Raw genomic sequence first — 16,242 nt, forward strand, 5'->3', positions numbered from 1 at the left:
AATTCAAAAATGAATTATATATTCTGTAAAAAAAAACACCTGTTTTTTCTGTTTTAATTCTTCCAGGTTGGAATTTTATTGGGCAACTCTTCTTCTGTGAATGAATGAATGAACCTTTATTGTCAAAGTACAACCATGTATACATTGAGATTGGCTGAGCCTCCCTTCGTGCCCCCTCCCCCAACTCACAGTGACAACAAACCCTCCATCTTATTACACCATGTGAGCTAATTGCACAACACACCGGCCTCGCAAGTCAATCATACATAAAGTTTATAAAATTATTTCCGATGGTAGGAGATATACCAGGGTGTGAATCGTCCCTGAGAATTTTCCTCACTCTTCCAAGGCACCAAGCCCTGGCGATGTCATCCAGTGGTGTCAGGGGACAGCCCACAATGTCTTGTGCTGTGCTCACCACCCTCTGCAATACTTTCCTATCTGTGGCTGTCAGACCAGATTACCAAACCACAATACAGTACGAGAGGACGCTCTCTATAGTAGACCAGTAAAAGAGGGTCATTAGCCATTGTTCTACCCTGTTCTTCTGCAAGACCCTGAGGAAGTGGAGTCTCTGTTGGGCCTTTCTGGCCACCTGAGTTGTGTTAGCTTTCCAGGTAAGATCTTCACAGAGGTAGACTCCCAGAAATTTAAAGGACGAAACTCTCTCTACACAGTCCTCCCCGATGTAAAGTGGGGCAGGTTCCTCCTTTTTTCTCCAGAAGTCTAACACCATCTCTTTCGTCTTGCCGATGTTTAGGTGCAAGTTGCTGTTGAAACACCATATGGATAGTTTTTGTACCTCCCCCCATATTCAGTCTCATCCCCTCCTGTAATAAGACCCACTACGTTGGTATCATCTGCAAACTTAATTATCGCAGTAGATGGGTCGGATAATACACACTCATAAACGTACAATGAGTACAGGTAGGGGCTAAGCATGCAGCCCTGTGGAGAGCCAGTGCAAAGCTTCAGGGGGGTGGATAAAACAGACCCGACCTTCACTGTTTGTAACCAGTCCCTGAAAAAGTCTTGAATCCAATCGCAGATGGAGGGGGAAATTTTCAAGTCAGTCAGCTTCTCAATGAGAGTGCTCAGCAAAATGGTGTTGAAAGCCGAGCTGTAATCAACAAAAAGCATCCTGACATAGCTTCCAGGTTTCTCAAGATGGCTTGCTACAGAGTGTAGAGCAGTAGCTATGGCATCGTCTGTCGATCTGTTCCCCCTGTAGGCAAATTGATGTTTATCAAAGTCCAGTGGGAGGCATGTCCTAGGATGTTGGAGAACCAATCTTTCGAAGCATTTCATGACTACAGACATTAATGCAACAGGTCTGTAGTCGTTCAGGCACTCAACTGCAGTTTTCTTTGGGACTGGGACAGTGGTAGCTGCTTTCAAGCACGATGGTACACATGCCGTTTGCAAGGAGATGTTAAAGATCCTTGTCAGGACCCCTGCTAATTGGTCGGCACAGTTCTTAACCACTATCCCCAGCACCCCCATCTGGGCCTGCAGCTTTTCTGGGATTCACAGCCTTCAATACAGTTCTCACTTGGTCTTCAGATAGGGTGAGTTGCTGAGAATCAGAAGGCCGGCCAGCAGAGGCTACGGGATCTGGTCTTTTTACCTCATAGCGAGCAAAGAAGATATCCAGCTCCTCTGCCAATGAGGCATCAGTATTAACCGTGTTCCTCGTACTGCCCTTATAGTTGGTTAAGTGCTGCAGTCCCTGCCACACTTGCTTCGGATTGTTGTCTGCTAGGTGGTTCTCCACCTTGTGTTTATATTGTTGTTTCGCCATCCTAATGCCTCTTCTGAGATTTGCCCTGGCCTCTCTGTATGTGTCCCCTGCCTTAAAAGAAGAATCCCAGGCTCTCAGGAGTGTTCGTACCTCTGCAGGGTTTGCAATTCCCGTAAACTCTAATGCACTTTTCTGTTGTCACACTATCAGTGCATGTTTTAATATAAGAGAGTATGGCATCCATGTATACATTCAGGTCTTGACCTTCGAATACACTCCAGTCAGTGGTTTCAAAGCAGTCCTGCAATTGACTGAGAGCACCCACTGGCCAGGTTCTGACCCTTTTCATGACTGCCTGAGTTCTTTTCCTGAGAGGGACATACTTTGGGCACAACAGGAGTGAAAGATGGTCGGATGTACCCAGGTGGGGGAGAGGGAATGCTTCTAAATAACCTCTCCAAATTCCTCACCCTGTTTATGGGCAAAAATCCTTAATGAGATGCCTCAATAGGTAAGGGAAATTCTCAGGTTTTTTTTATGAATTAGACTTAGAATTAGACCTCCAAGGTCTCTTTCAACAGTATAATTCTATATTCTATTATTGATCTGAGTTATTTGCTCCTGACAATAGGTCTATAATTATATAATGGGAATGGAACACTGTGGACAATGCTGATATTCAGAGGTCTCCAGGGACAGGTCATGGTTCCAAAGACTTTAATCTGGCCCCTCTTTCTTTGATGCCTATTTCCAAGAAAATTAAGACTTTAATCATAGTGCAACAATGCTATAAGTGTATTAAATATGACTGCTGCCAGTTATGGAATATTTACATGAATATTTAAATGGCAAGGAGCCACTTCTTCTCAAGTACAGTAAAGTATCATCCTCTTGTCCAGGTGGGAACTCACAGAAGCTTTTACCTTTTTACTGACAGCTTGTAAGTGACAATTGAAGCCTTGTTTTCCCTTCTTGTCTGTTGGTGCTGTGACTCAGGAGGGCTTTTGGTCAGCAACCTGCAAAGTCGGTACCCACATAAACACTGAGTCCAAGATACCCATGTTTAAGTCTCCAGTAACCTTGCACCTCACTGGCTGACTTTGGACAATTACTTTTCTCAGCCTAGCCTAACTCACAAAATTGGGACTGTGCATAGAAAATGAGAGGTGATCCATATATACAGTACCACCTTAAGGTCCCTGGAGAAAAGGTGGTAGATAAATATAATAATAGAGATTCTCAATTTCAGCAATTTTCTTAATTATATTGATGATTTGTCTATGTTTCTTGTCTTTGACCAAGACAATATCATTTGATTTAGTTCCTAATAATTACTAGCCTAAGACAAAGGACCAGGAAATAAAAGATAAAAGTCACAAGTAAGTAAGGACAAAAAGGAAAAGTATCCTGCTCAAAAATAAATAAAGGGAACACTTAAACAACACAATGTACTGTATTTAATAGTAGGATGTCTTATCTTGTCTTCCCTTTATTTTTTTGAGCAGTATATAATTAAATAAAATATTAAATTCTATGGTGTACTGTACAAACTTCAGTATATAGAATAGTAGTTGGCTGTGGTCAAGGAAATAAAATCAGACTGATCTGATAATAACATCTTGAGCTAAAACAAATCAGAATGACCAGGATATTTAATAAATAATAGAAATACAGTGGATATAAAAAGTCTAAACATGCCTATTAAAATGCCAGATTTTTCAGATGTAAAAAAAAATCAATCCAAGGTAAATCATTTCAGATTTTTCCCCACTTTTAATATCACATATAAACTGTACAATTTACTATTTGAAAAACAATTTAATTTTGTACATTTTAACTCCTATACCATGTGGTGATATATATATTATTTATGCATTGTTTTTCATTTCCTCTGATGAAAACTAGAATTTGTTCTTTTCTCTTTAAAAATGGTAATAACAGAATTTCTGCTGTTTGGGAGACTAAAAATATGCAGATTAAATAGAGGTGTCAGTGAGTGAGTTGCATCAGGAACATTGTTTCTTACACTTTAAACTACCCTTCTCTGGACAGTTTGCAAGTTAAAAAGTGAAAATATAGGAAAATAAAACAAGGGCAGTAAAACAGAAAAGGGTATGTAGCACAAATCTTCAGGTATCTGAAATCGGAAAATGGAATTAAGCCTGCATTGGGTAATGAGTCTTCCTTTTTTCCCCTTTCTATATCTTTTCTCTCTCCCCCAAACTTTACTCTTTATTTTAGAAGATTGCAAAATATGAACAGAGCACCAGAACACACAATACTTTCACACAGCCCTTGCACACCAAATGCAAGATAGATTTCTCCTTTGAAAGTATTTCTAAGATAAATTTCCTTTCACACATTTGAATAAAAAACAGATAGAAAAAAAGTCTCAGCAATTTCTTTGACTAACACTAATGAATTCCCCTCACAGAAGTTACATACATAAGTTTTCTTTTCATAGTGGAATAGAAGAAAAAATAGATAATGATGATTTTAGCAAATGAGGCAGCATACGGAGGAAGAGAACAGATGGGGAATCCTAACGTTTAGCATTTCCCAGAATCTGGAAGAGGAGATGGGGAAAAAATTATTAGGACTTAGTTAAAGAAAGAATTGGAAATAAACTTAGAAATAGGAATGTGTCAGATATAAGTGTCAGTAATATATTTTCCACATATTGTGGTGAACACCTAAAAAAAATTACACAGAGAATTGTCTTACGGAGTAATTATCTTATAATTATTATTAGTCAGTCGATAAACTTTCTTACAGTAACTGAGCAATACATAAAAAATAAAAATATTCTAGATATGGCAAATAAAATGTTAATTAGATTAAATATTATAATCATTAAATGGATGCAATCAAAGAACATATTTTATAAGCAGTACAGTAAAATGGGGCCACATTCATATAAAAGAAAATACATTGGTCAGACAATAATAATTTAGAAAGAAATAATCTGAGTCTCCTGGAAATGAACAACAATTATTACAAGGGACATCTATGTGATGATCTAGATGTTGCCTTGTCTACTGACTTCTGAATGATGATCTGTTCTTCAGAAGTAATTATCTTATAATTATTATTAGTCAGTCGATAAGCTTTCTTACAGTAACTGAGCAATACATAAAAAATAAAAATATTCCAGATATGGCAAATAAAATGTTAATTAGATTAAATATTATAATCATTAAATGGATGCAATCAAAGAACATATTTTATAAGCAGTACAGTAAAATGGGGCCACATTCATATAAAAGAAAATACATTGGTCAGACAATAATAATTTAGAAAGAAATAATCTGAGTCTCCTGGAAATGAACAACAATTATTACAAGGGACATCTATGTGATGATCTAGATGTTGCCTTGTCTACTGACTTCTGAATGATGATCTGTTCTTCAGAAGTAATATATATATATATATATATATATATATATATATATATATATATATATATATATATATATATATATATATATATATAGAGAGAGAGAGAGAGAGAGAGAGAGAGAGAGAGAGAGAGAGAGAGAGAGAGAAATTAATGGAGGTGAGTGAGGTTGTTCAGCTGAGTAGCAGCTATGAGGAATGACCTCAATCATGGAATATTGCATTTTTTTAATCTCCTCATTCTTTGATCATTCTAAAACAAAGCCAAGTTCTCATATCAACAAAGGTCACTGGATAAGTCATTATTAAGAAGGCAATGAGTGGGAAAGCTTTTCCTCATTTTTCCTATTATGATAGAAGAATTAAGAGATTCTAGATCAGACTTGCATCAAATTAAGATTTTTTTTAAAAAAACCAAAACCTTAAAAGCAGGCATATATTTGCAGAGGCATGCATGTATAGTAATACTGGTTTATCATTTATCCTCCCCCCCAAACAGAAAGGTTAAATTCAGCGCAAGATGTGGCTTGAAGCTTCTTTTTTATCTCTTCTCCTAACAGTTTTTGCAATTTTAATTAGGCAGGACTGCTGGTGATGGTAAGGGCAGTTTTGAAAGAAAACAAATTGGCCACCAGAGATGGTTTCAAAGGCTTACATACCTTCTTGTTTCTAAATGAAGAGAACGTTTTTCCCCCTTTGTCTGTGCTCCATCTTATAGTTCCCATTCAAAAGCCCTTAGATTAAAGAATGTATTCTTGGATGCCTTCTAATTCAACATCCTGTCCAAGCAGGAGACCTTATATCATTTTGGAGGGAATGGCTATCCAATCTCTTCTTAAAAACCTCCAATGCTGTAGCAGCTACAGACACTGATGGCAAGCCATTCTGATGATTATTCTCACTTTGAATGCATGTAATGGCAGCTGAAATTTGCACCACCGACACATAAATCTTATGTTACAGAAAATGGAGGGGCTTGTGGAAGTGTTTTACAAAGGTTCCCAGGGTCTCTTAAAAACTGACTGATCTATTATGGTATAAAGGTTTTATATTCCTGTAATGAAATCAGAGTTCCTTTGACATGGATTTGGTCCTTCCCACAATAACATCATTTTTCAATACATTTTTCATTCAGCTTCTTGATTAGCAACCAGCACTAAATGCTAGCAATATTGAAAGGATGCTAGATTGTTCAAAAAGTGCCTCTTACTGACTTATTACAAAAAGTATGTCTCCTTGGCATTTAAAATCTCATGCACAAGAGCACCTAAATTTAATTGTACTAACACGCAGGCCAGGGAGAGATCTGCTGTGACCAATTAATCTCCTCCTTTGGGCTTTTGCTTTGGGGGATGCCTTCAAAGAACCCTTCCAGATATCACAGTTGATATTAAGCCAGCTGGAAACCTGCCCTCCAGTAATATTGTTACAACTTAGAATTGTGCAAATCCTTTAGCAAATACCTTCTCATATAAGGGCATGAATGAAGCTGAAGGACACATTCCTTGCCTCTCATAGTCAACAGGTGAAGAGCTCAGGTTGGCTTGAAAGCAGAAAGAGATTGCCTGTCAAATCCAGCCTCCAAAATGATAGAAGTTCTTTTAATATCTATATGCTTAGCAGTTTTTCCATATCAAGGTAAGATGTTCTCTTTGGCTTCCTTGTTCAAATCTTACTGCTAAAAGACTATTGCACCCGACAGATTGCTATATTTTATTGTTGCACTTTTTTTACAATGAGGGATTAATTAGATGTTCACAACATGATAGAAAGTCTGGATTAAAACGTAAATAAATAAATCTCTTTGTCAGTCTCCCAATTGTAATATTTATTGAAGGACAAGGAATCCTGAATTGAATCAGCTTCTGATAATTATGTGGTGATAGTCATGTAGTTAGCTTGGTTTGCATAACAAGCTATGTCTGCCTAAGTTTGATTTATTGAATTATGTGAATCAGACTACAGTATTGTGATTTAAAGTTTCTCTTGTTATCCTTATCACTCAGTGCACAAACATGCACTGGTTGAGATTTATTTATTTATTTTTTTGATTATTCAAGCTTCAAAATCTTTCTTTTGCACCTGCCAAAACTGTATTTCTGTGATGTGTTCCACTAGAAAAAGATTCCATTCTTCATCACTGAATAACAAATTGTTTTGTAGATGTGAAAATGGTAGAATAACAGAAAAGTGACCCTTTCTTTCTTTCTTTCTTTCTTTCTTTCTTTCTTTCTTTCTTTCTTTCTTTCTTTCTTTCTTTCTTTCTTTCATGAAGGGAGCTGTACAATCCTGAAATCCAGGAAGGGTAAAGATTATGAAATAGTGTATCCACAAAAAGTCCCTGCATTGTCCAAAGGAGGAGTTCAGTGGCATGAGCAAAAGGTAAGATTTTTTTTCTTCATTTCATCAACTTATATATTGATGAATCTGAAAGTAAGAAAGTAAGAATTAAACTGCTACTTTCAAAATTTTGCTAAGAACAAGTTTACATGAACTTCCCACTGTTTTTATTGTCCAGCCCTTAGAGACCTTAAAACTTTAAATATCTGCATAGATAGGTTAATATAGAGAGCTGCAAATAAATATGTCATAAGATAAGTCTCATAAAACTGTACAATTCCAAAAGTCAATTTCACAATTTATATGGCTGTCCAGTTCACACATAATTGAGGAGACTTGGAACATTAATATTTCCTAATGTTAATAGGTTACTATAACTAATAAAGTCTTGGGAAATGCCCAGTCATAAAGGGAGGAGGTATCAATTAGGGAAATAGTCTTGCATCTTTGTAGAGTTGCAAAAGATCCAGGACTTACACATCCCATGGAATCTAATCTGTCTGTTCCAAGAGAAGGCAAGCACTCTATGGAGATTCCTGTAATCTAAGCAGAATACAATAAAGTAGTTTTAACTGCACACATATGAATCTGGTCACTTGCACCTGACATAAAGTTATTATTTAATTTAAGAAGATTTTACAGTGCCTTTCAAGCACCAGATAAAATACTCCACATCTGATAAAGGAATTGGCTATGGCTTTTCATTCGAAACAGGTCTGGACTTGTTAAGAGGGAACACATTTTAAAAAAACAACAATAAACACTAAACTCTTTGTATTTCAGACCAAGTATGAAGATACCATGAAATATGAATTTAAAGTAAATGGAGAGCCAGTGGTCCTTCACCTAGAAAAAAACAAGTATGTTAGCTCAGAAGTTCTCTTAACTTTACTAGGACAGTGTGGAAAATGTATATTCTTGGGCATAATTCTACAAAAATAATAATTGTATTGCTTTGTTTGGGAAATTTAAATTACTTTATGGGTGATGTAGATATAGTCAGTGAACATGTTAATTATGTCATAGTTGAGAACTGAGATTTTTTTAATTCCTGCTTTCAATGCCACTCTGTTTGACCCTGACAATTCTAAATAAAGTTGAACAACGAAAGGCCCATAAATTTTTATCCTTTGATTTACAAGGTTACGTATGAAATATTACAAATATTTAAAGATGGTTGCTTATACATTCATGCTGCTCCACAAACACCCCATCAATCTGTATACTGTTTCCCAAGAGCTCGATATTGCTGCTCAATTTATATCAGAGTTTACATGTTGAAGCATGAAAGGCATGAAACATCATGCACTCATAAGGCCGGAAAGGGGTAACCTAAACCTAAACAAACTTGACCTAAACAGGCCCAGATTTCAACACATCTTGTTTTTTTTGTTAAGAATGTTATGTCAGTCTTCTCAATGGTGCACCATTTGGACTGTAAATTAAGATTTTGATAAAAGCAATAATAAATAGATTTGCCACCTGGCTTATATCTGCATAATAACTAACCATTGGAACAAGCTTTTGGTCCTTCACTGATTCATCTAGCCAGGGTCTTAGCATTTTTATTAACCACTGTTTCAATATGAGAAATAGAAATGGACTGAGATTATTTTTTAGCAGAACAGAATAACGGAGTTGGAAGGGACCTTGAAAATCTTCTAGTCCAACCCTCTGGTTAAGCAGGAGATCCAGTGGTGGGATTCAGCCAGTTTGGACCAGTTCAGCAGAACAAATAGCTAATTTTTGGTTGCCCAGGCCCAGAATGGACTTCCGGAAGTGGCATCCACACAGAGAACCGGTTGTTCACATATTTGAATCCCACCATTGAGGAGACCCTATACCATTCTGGTAAATTGGCTGTTCAATCTCCTCTTAAAAACCTCCAGTGATGGAGCAACCTCAGCTTCTAGAAGCAAGCCATTCCACTGATTGTTCTCTTTTAGTTCTAGTTGGATTTCTCACATGTAAATAAACTACTAATACCCCTAAGAGAAAGTGTGTCATTTTCATTGCCCTAAAACCAGTTAATGTCACTTCATGGTTGAAAATAATGTGGCAGCCACTGTATTTTATGCAATTGAACAATAACTTTAAGAACCTGATACATAGTGGGAATGACTTCCTGGCTTCCTGGTATTTTTGTATTGACCATGCTATATTTATTTTATTTATTTATTTTATTTTATTTTAATCCCATTTATATCCCGCCCTTCTCCGAAGACTCAGGGCGGCTTACAAGCTTAGCAGTAGCCTTCATTCTATGTATATGCCTGCTTATTAGGGCTTTCACACACACCCCCAAGCGGCATTATTACAAAGTCAGCTTAATTGCCCCCAACAATCTGGGTCCTCATTTTACCTACCTGGGAAGGATGGAAGGCTGAGTCAACCTTGAGCCTGGTGGGATGCGAACCTGCACTGATTGCAGGCAGCTGGTGTTACTTAAGGAGGCATTAGCCCACTGCTCCACCAAGGCTCTAATGTGCCCTCTAAATATATATTGCCTTTAATATTAAGTAAAAGATACAAAGAAACTGCCCTATGTGTGTTTGTGTGTATGTGCTACTTTATCTTATATTATTGTTAAATTAGATGATGTGTACCTTAAAAATTCTAGTGCTCCACTTTTCTAGCTTTTAAATATAAAGGCTTTGTAGAACTTCAAGGATAGCATCTGGATGACCATGTTTGGACTTGGAAGAAAAGCAGGACTAGAAGTGGGAGACTAGCAAGGAATACCAGGGCTATGCCTAGTCTGGAAACAAAGGAGGCAATGCCAAGAGAACAGCATGAATGTAACACCAGGAGTAGAAAGAGACCCAGTATTATTGTTTTGGAACTTCAGGATAGTTGCTTCTAAATGAAGGTTCAAGACATCTTTTCCCTTGAGGTTGCTTCACAAAACAAAAGGATAACTACATTGCTCTCCTTTGTAGACTTAGCAGCTTCATCCGATTGTTGCATATATCAGAAGAATCAAACAAAAGACAATACAAAATGTCTTTTTCCTAGTAAATCTTGCCACTTTTGAGCCTTGATGAAGAGAACTGCATAGCTTCCTTGGTGAAAATCTCTTTGCTAATGTGAATCCAGGATGTTCTGTCTTCCTCTTAAAAGGCCATCCTCATGAGATTGAAATACCTGTTCCTTTCCTTTGATATGAAGCAAAATCCTTAAAATGCCATTAAACAATAGTTGTAGACTTATTATGCAATCATCTCTGTTCCAATTTAATTCCTGGCTAAATAATGTCTTCTTTGCATTCTTTCCAGAGGACTTTTTTCAAAAGATTACAGCGAGACTCATTATTCCCCTGATGGCAAAGAAATTACAACAAGCCCTCAGGTTGAGGTAATATCCAGAGCACCTTACTTTTATAAAATTAACTGAGAATATTTGTGCACCACATTCCAAATATGCATATACCAGACCAGGCTATTCAAACAAGAAGGACTTTATATGCATTGTCTTATATTGAGCATGTACTGTATAAGGATGTATGGGATTGTTAAAACTTATCTGTTCCACTTATTGAATTAATAGGGCAATATTTCAATTGACTAGTTATTTCCTACTGAGTAAAAGCAAACATTTGGGGGAGTGATTCCCACAAATAGGTTTATTATTAGAACATCAGGTTTATAGGATCTACTTTGCTTTTTAAACCAGATTACTGTGATACCTGCAAAATCATTTGTTTGGAACACCAAAAATGAGAAGAATTCACTTTGCTCCTACAGAATACAGAAATCCATTCTATGTTCTCCGTAGTTAAATGGATCAGAACCTGTTACAATGCCACAGAACTAACATGCTTCCTTAGGCCCTTGGCCCCCTCCCCACAAAGTGATGTAAAAGTGCATCCTCTGTCTCCAAAAATTGCCTACTCCTGGATTAGCATCTTCAAAGGTCATACAAGCTACTCCTACTTAATGTGTAACAGAAATCTGCTGATTTTGGTGTCTACATGGGTCCTGCTTCAAGAAGATCTAGGGACCAAATTCAATACCAGTTGGAGTCTTACAGGTTATATAGGCATCTTATATCTGTGATATGTTTCTCAAAGCTTTCATTGTGTGGGCTCAAGGAAATAATGATTGTTAAAGGTAAAGGTAAAGTTTCCCCCGCACATGCATGCTAGTCGTTTCCGACTCTAGGGGCCGGTGCTCATTTCCGTTTCAAAGCCAAAGAGCCAGCGCTTGTCCAAGGACGTCTCCGTGGTCATGTGGCTGGGATGACTAGATGCCAAAGGCGCACGGAACACTGTTTTACCTTCCCACCGGAGTGGCCCCTATTTTTCTACTTGCATTTTTACGTGCTTTCGAACTGCTAGGTTGGCAGAAGCTGGGATGAGTAACAGGCGCTCACTCTGCTACGCAGCACTCGGGATTCGACCCGCCAGACTGCCGACCTTCTGATCAACAAGCTCAGTGTCATAACCCACTGAGCCACCGCATTTGTTAATGATTAGTAAATGTGGATTTTTTTCCTATTTTATAATAAGATTTCAGAACATAGGACAGTCAGCAAGTCTAAGACTTTATTCAGCAAATTCTGTGTTGCAGTACTAGAGTTGACCTCCAAGAAGACCAGGTTGTTAGAGAAAAAAACTTCTCAAGATTGTTTTTTTTTTTCCAAAAAGGCAACTGGACTGTTTCTTCCTTGAGGAAGAAGAACAAAATGTTTCATTTCTCATCCAAGAAACTTCATCAGTTGTGATGATAAATGCAATGTTTTGTTCTTTGGGAGAAAAGCAATCCAGTTGACTTTTGGAAAAAAAAAACACAGCACTTTTGAGACAGCTATGACCTGGGTGACTGAGAATCTCCACAGACAAGAAAAGAGCTTGTAACTTCAACAGAACATTTTATTTTTTTAATGTCGATTGTCTTCCCAAAATTTCTCAGCTTTGTGCCATCAATTGGGCTCCCCCCACAGTGCGACTTACTTTTATAGAGACTTGTGTTTATCCTATGTTCATTTTCAACAATCAATACTAAGCAGAGTTTCTGTCCCCCTCAATCAAAACATTCTGGAGTAGTTGCTGTCTTACTCATTATTTCACTGATGCGGTGGAATACATTGGATCTATACTTCTGCTCAACAAAACACACCACAAATAATATTTAACCAGTGTTGCCTTCTTGCCTCCGTACAGGATCACTGCTATTATCACGGACAGATCCAGAGTGATAGTGACTCAGTTGCAATCGTCAGTGCATGTGATGGCCTGAAGTAAGAGTGCCTTATCATTTCTTTATTTTATTAAAAGTGAAAATATTATCACTGCTTTTTTAGTTGTTGTAGTTAAAGTATAGACAATAATTTTCTTTCATTCAAATTACTTGGGTTTGATCCAAGACATCTGCAGATTTTATTTGAAATCAAGAAAAACTGCCTCTTAAGAGACTGCTGCTTAAGTTTAGGGAGCTAAACTGCTGCTTAGGTTTAGGGAGCTAAACCAGGTCTCTCTCTAGAGGAGCTTCAAAGCCCATGTCCCCTTTGTATATAGGAGGTGATGTTACAGGAAAAGAAGATAAGCAGGTTTCAGATTGTGCACCTTGCTAGGAAGTGTACAGGAAGAGACAGGCAGATTTTCAGTTCCACCAGAAACAACTTCTTGAGCCATTCTGCTCACTTTTTCTTACCAACTAGATTTCTTAGCCATATAAAGATTCCAAATTTAGAAGGACCAGATTATCATTAGTCAGATTCAATGTCCTCCTGACAGCCGTTACTAAAAGAAGACACCAAAAGATCCCCTTTGAACAGAGACTGTATCCATGTGGTAGAGAAATAATTGAAATGATGGAAGGTAACATAACTTAAATGCTGAAGTATAACAACAGAATAACAGGGCGACAGAATAACAGGATTGGAAGGAACTTGAGGTCTTCTGGTCCAATTTCCTTCTCAAGTAAGAGACCCTGTACTATTCTGGACAAATGTCTGTCCAATCTCATTTTAAAAGCCTCCCGTGATGGAGCACCCACAATTTCCTAAGGCAAACCATTCCACTGGTTAATTGCTCTCACTTTCATGAAAAAAAAATTCTTAGTTCTAGGTTTAACCTCTTTTTGATGTTTCCATTCATTACTTGTCTTGCCCTCAGATGCTTTGGGGTATATGTTGTCCCCCTCTTTTTTTTTACAGCCCCTTAAATATTGGAAAACCTATCATGTCAGTCTTAGTCCTTCTCTTCATTAGTACCCAGTTCATGCAATCATCTATCATATGTTTCAGCCTCCAAGTCCCTGTAATTCTGAACTGTTATTCACTCCATTGCCTTCTCTATGCAGTTGCTTGTCAAGAATTAATGTTTCCAATCTTTATTAAATATCCTGGTGATTCTGATTCTTGTTATTATCAGATCAATCTGATATTATTTCCTTGATTACAGCCAAATACTGTTCTATAGTTTGTACAGTACATCACAGCATATCCTCTAATACTTTTTAAAATATTTTAGAACAATTATATTTTTCCTTTTTTATCCTAATTGTGTGACTTTTGTGTATTATCTGTTGGTCTATGACCAAATAAAGACTGATTGATTAACTGTATAAGAGGATTCTGTCTGTCTGTCTGTCTATCACTATCTATCTGTCTATCTATCTATCTATCTATATCTATCTATCTATCTATCTATCTATCTATCTATCTATCTATCTATCTATCTATCTATCTATCTATCTATCTATCTATCTGCCATAAAGTATTTCACTCTTATAACAATAAAGTTTTATTGTCTTTCAAACAAGTTTAGCCTTACACTTCCATAGTTAGAAACTTTCTCCGTTTTTCAAGCCCTTGGAAATATAGAGCATTGGATTCCATGCCAAACTAGCTTCATATAAATATTGTACAGATATTCCATGTTTGTCCTGAGAATGTGTAACCTCTTGTATATCTTATTGTATCTTTGGGAAGCATGAGAAAGTGATATGAGCGCTGAGGAAAGAAAATTAAAATTTCAGTGAGTTTTAAGGAGGGATTCAAAACTGTTGACTTGATTAGTTAAAAATTGGTTATCCATCGAGGGGTCTTCGGTGCTCTCTGAAAATAGTTGTTTTCTTGCAGACATTTCATTACCCAACCAGCTAACATCATCAGTACAGTTCAGACCAAATATTCTCTTCTATTAATTATCCATCTCTGATTACCCTTTTCAAAAAGTGCCTATAATTGTTTTTACAGTGGGTATTTCAAGCATCAAGGTGAGATGTACCTTATTGAACCCTTGAAGCTTTCTGGCAGTGAAGCACACGCAGTCTTTAAATATGAAAGTCTGGAAAAAGAGGATGAGACCCCCAAAATCTGTGGAGTAACCCACTCTACTTGGAAAGCAGATGAGCCCATCAAAAAGACCACTAAGAGATTTGTTACTCCTGAAGAAGTAAGACTCATATTAAACCCTCAAGTACATAACATGGTTTGAGAATAGGGTTACATTTATTTGTTTCTAAATGGTAAAGTAAAAGAGAAATTCTCTTGGATTGCTTAGAAAAAAATCATAGAAGATGAACCCCCCATTTCTAAAATTCTATTTCAGCATACTGTACAAGAAAATGTGGAAGCTCACTGAACAGAAAATACATATTCCAGCTTTATATAGTTTTCAATGGTCACACAAACTGAGATTTGATTCAAATTGGTTTCAATTAAATCACCAAATCATCTCAACTTTCTGAATTAGTCTAGAAAATTTAATCAAATGATCAACACCTCTTTTATGCATGCATAGGGGACTTGAGATAGAGGGAGAAACTGGTTTAAAATATTAAATCAAAGTGTTTTGAGATGTCTAATAAACATAATCATGACTCAATTTCCCATTTTGATTTGAATCACTAAGTTGGACTGAAGCAAGGTTTGAATCAAAACTTATCAACTGAATCTGGTCACATATGACCCTCATACTCCCAATGTTTCCCTCCATTACTGGAGGCAGAAAAATTCAAAGATAAAACATTACATCCAAAAGCACAGTTCCTTCTTTCCTTTTGATGACAGAGGTTGAAACTGGCTGAAACATATATAGAAGTTCAAAACCTCACCTTCTTTTGTTAAAATATGGTAGACTTAAACAGGAGTTCTTATTACAATGGAATAACAAAATGCAGATGTAGACACCAAACCCTGCTGCTCGCTCACTAGCTTAATTTTTGTATTCAGTGCTTCTGGCCATTGGACATTCTTTATCCGCAGCAAGCTGTGGTTATATGTAGTGTTTTTAAGTGGTACGTTATTCTATTGTCACTATTTGAATGTTCTAGTCTCAATGTGAGGTCATAGTCATTTCATTCAAACTGGATCTTGTGCAGCAGAGTTAAGAAAATGGCTGTCAAAAAATAAGGAGAGAAATTGCACTCTGGAATTGGCAATCTTGGGCCCAACATTGGAGCCCTCTGATCTCTTGTGTAGTATGAATCAGTGCTTTTTTTGTAAAAGAAAAAGGTGCCGGAACTCACACATGTCATACAACCCGCCTTGCCTACCCTACAAGGTTCCATCCAAAAAAGGTGCCGGAACTCCGTTCTGAGCATTCTATGAGAAAAAAAGCCCTGGTATGAATACATGTTGACATGTACTCTAGGCATTAAAGTTTTAACAAGCTCTCTCTCTATAAATATCTTCTTCAAAAACCAATATTTCTGAAACTTCAAGGACATTGACCAGGGAGTATAACAAGCAGTTTTCTAATTATCTGATGACTCAGTATGCCTGTTGGCCACAGGGAGCAACATGTCTAAACAGTCTTT

The 16,242-nt window shown here is 37.0% G+C and overlaps 2 protein-coding genes across 2 annotated transcripts in view; both read left to right on the forward strand.

Annotated features, from left to right (window-relative positions):
* Nucleotides 1-6,620: 6,620 nt before the first annotated feature.
* LOC310643883 (zinc metalloproteinase-disintegrin-like protein H3) overlaps nt 6,621-16,242 on the forward strand; it is a gene marked incomplete at its 5' end in the record, with an annotated part of 78,019 nt that continues 68,397 nt past the window's right edge. The window contains 2 exon segments of the mRNA XM_083368545.1: nt 6,621-6,709; nt 6,711-6,775. Coding sequence (XP_083224671.1) covers nt 6,621-6,709; nt 6,711-6,775 — 154 coding nt within the window.
* LOC310643889 (zinc metalloproteinase-disintegrin-like NaMP) overlaps nt 6,890-16,242 on the forward strand; it is a 35,362-nt gene continuing 26,009 nt past the window's right edge. Inside the window, exons 1-5 of the mRNA XM_083368554.1 lie at nt 6,890-7,519; nt 8,261-8,337; nt 10,753-10,831; nt 12,639-12,715; nt 14,678-14,876. Of these exons, the coding sequence (XP_083224680.1) occupies nt 8,279-8,337; nt 10,753-10,831; nt 12,639-12,715; nt 14,678-14,876 (414 nt within the window). The 5' untranslated portion in view covers nt 6,890-7,519; nt 8,261-8,278. The remainder of the gene's footprint in view (nt 7,520-8,260; nt 8,338-10,752; nt 10,832-12,638; nt 12,716-14,677; nt 14,877-16,242) is intronic.

Source organism: Vipera ursinii (assembly GCF_947247035.1).
Source record: "Vipera ursinii genome assembly, chromosome: 8".
Lineage (NCBI taxonomy): Eukaryota > Metazoa > Chordata > Lepidosauria > Squamata > Viperidae > Vipera > Vipera ursinii.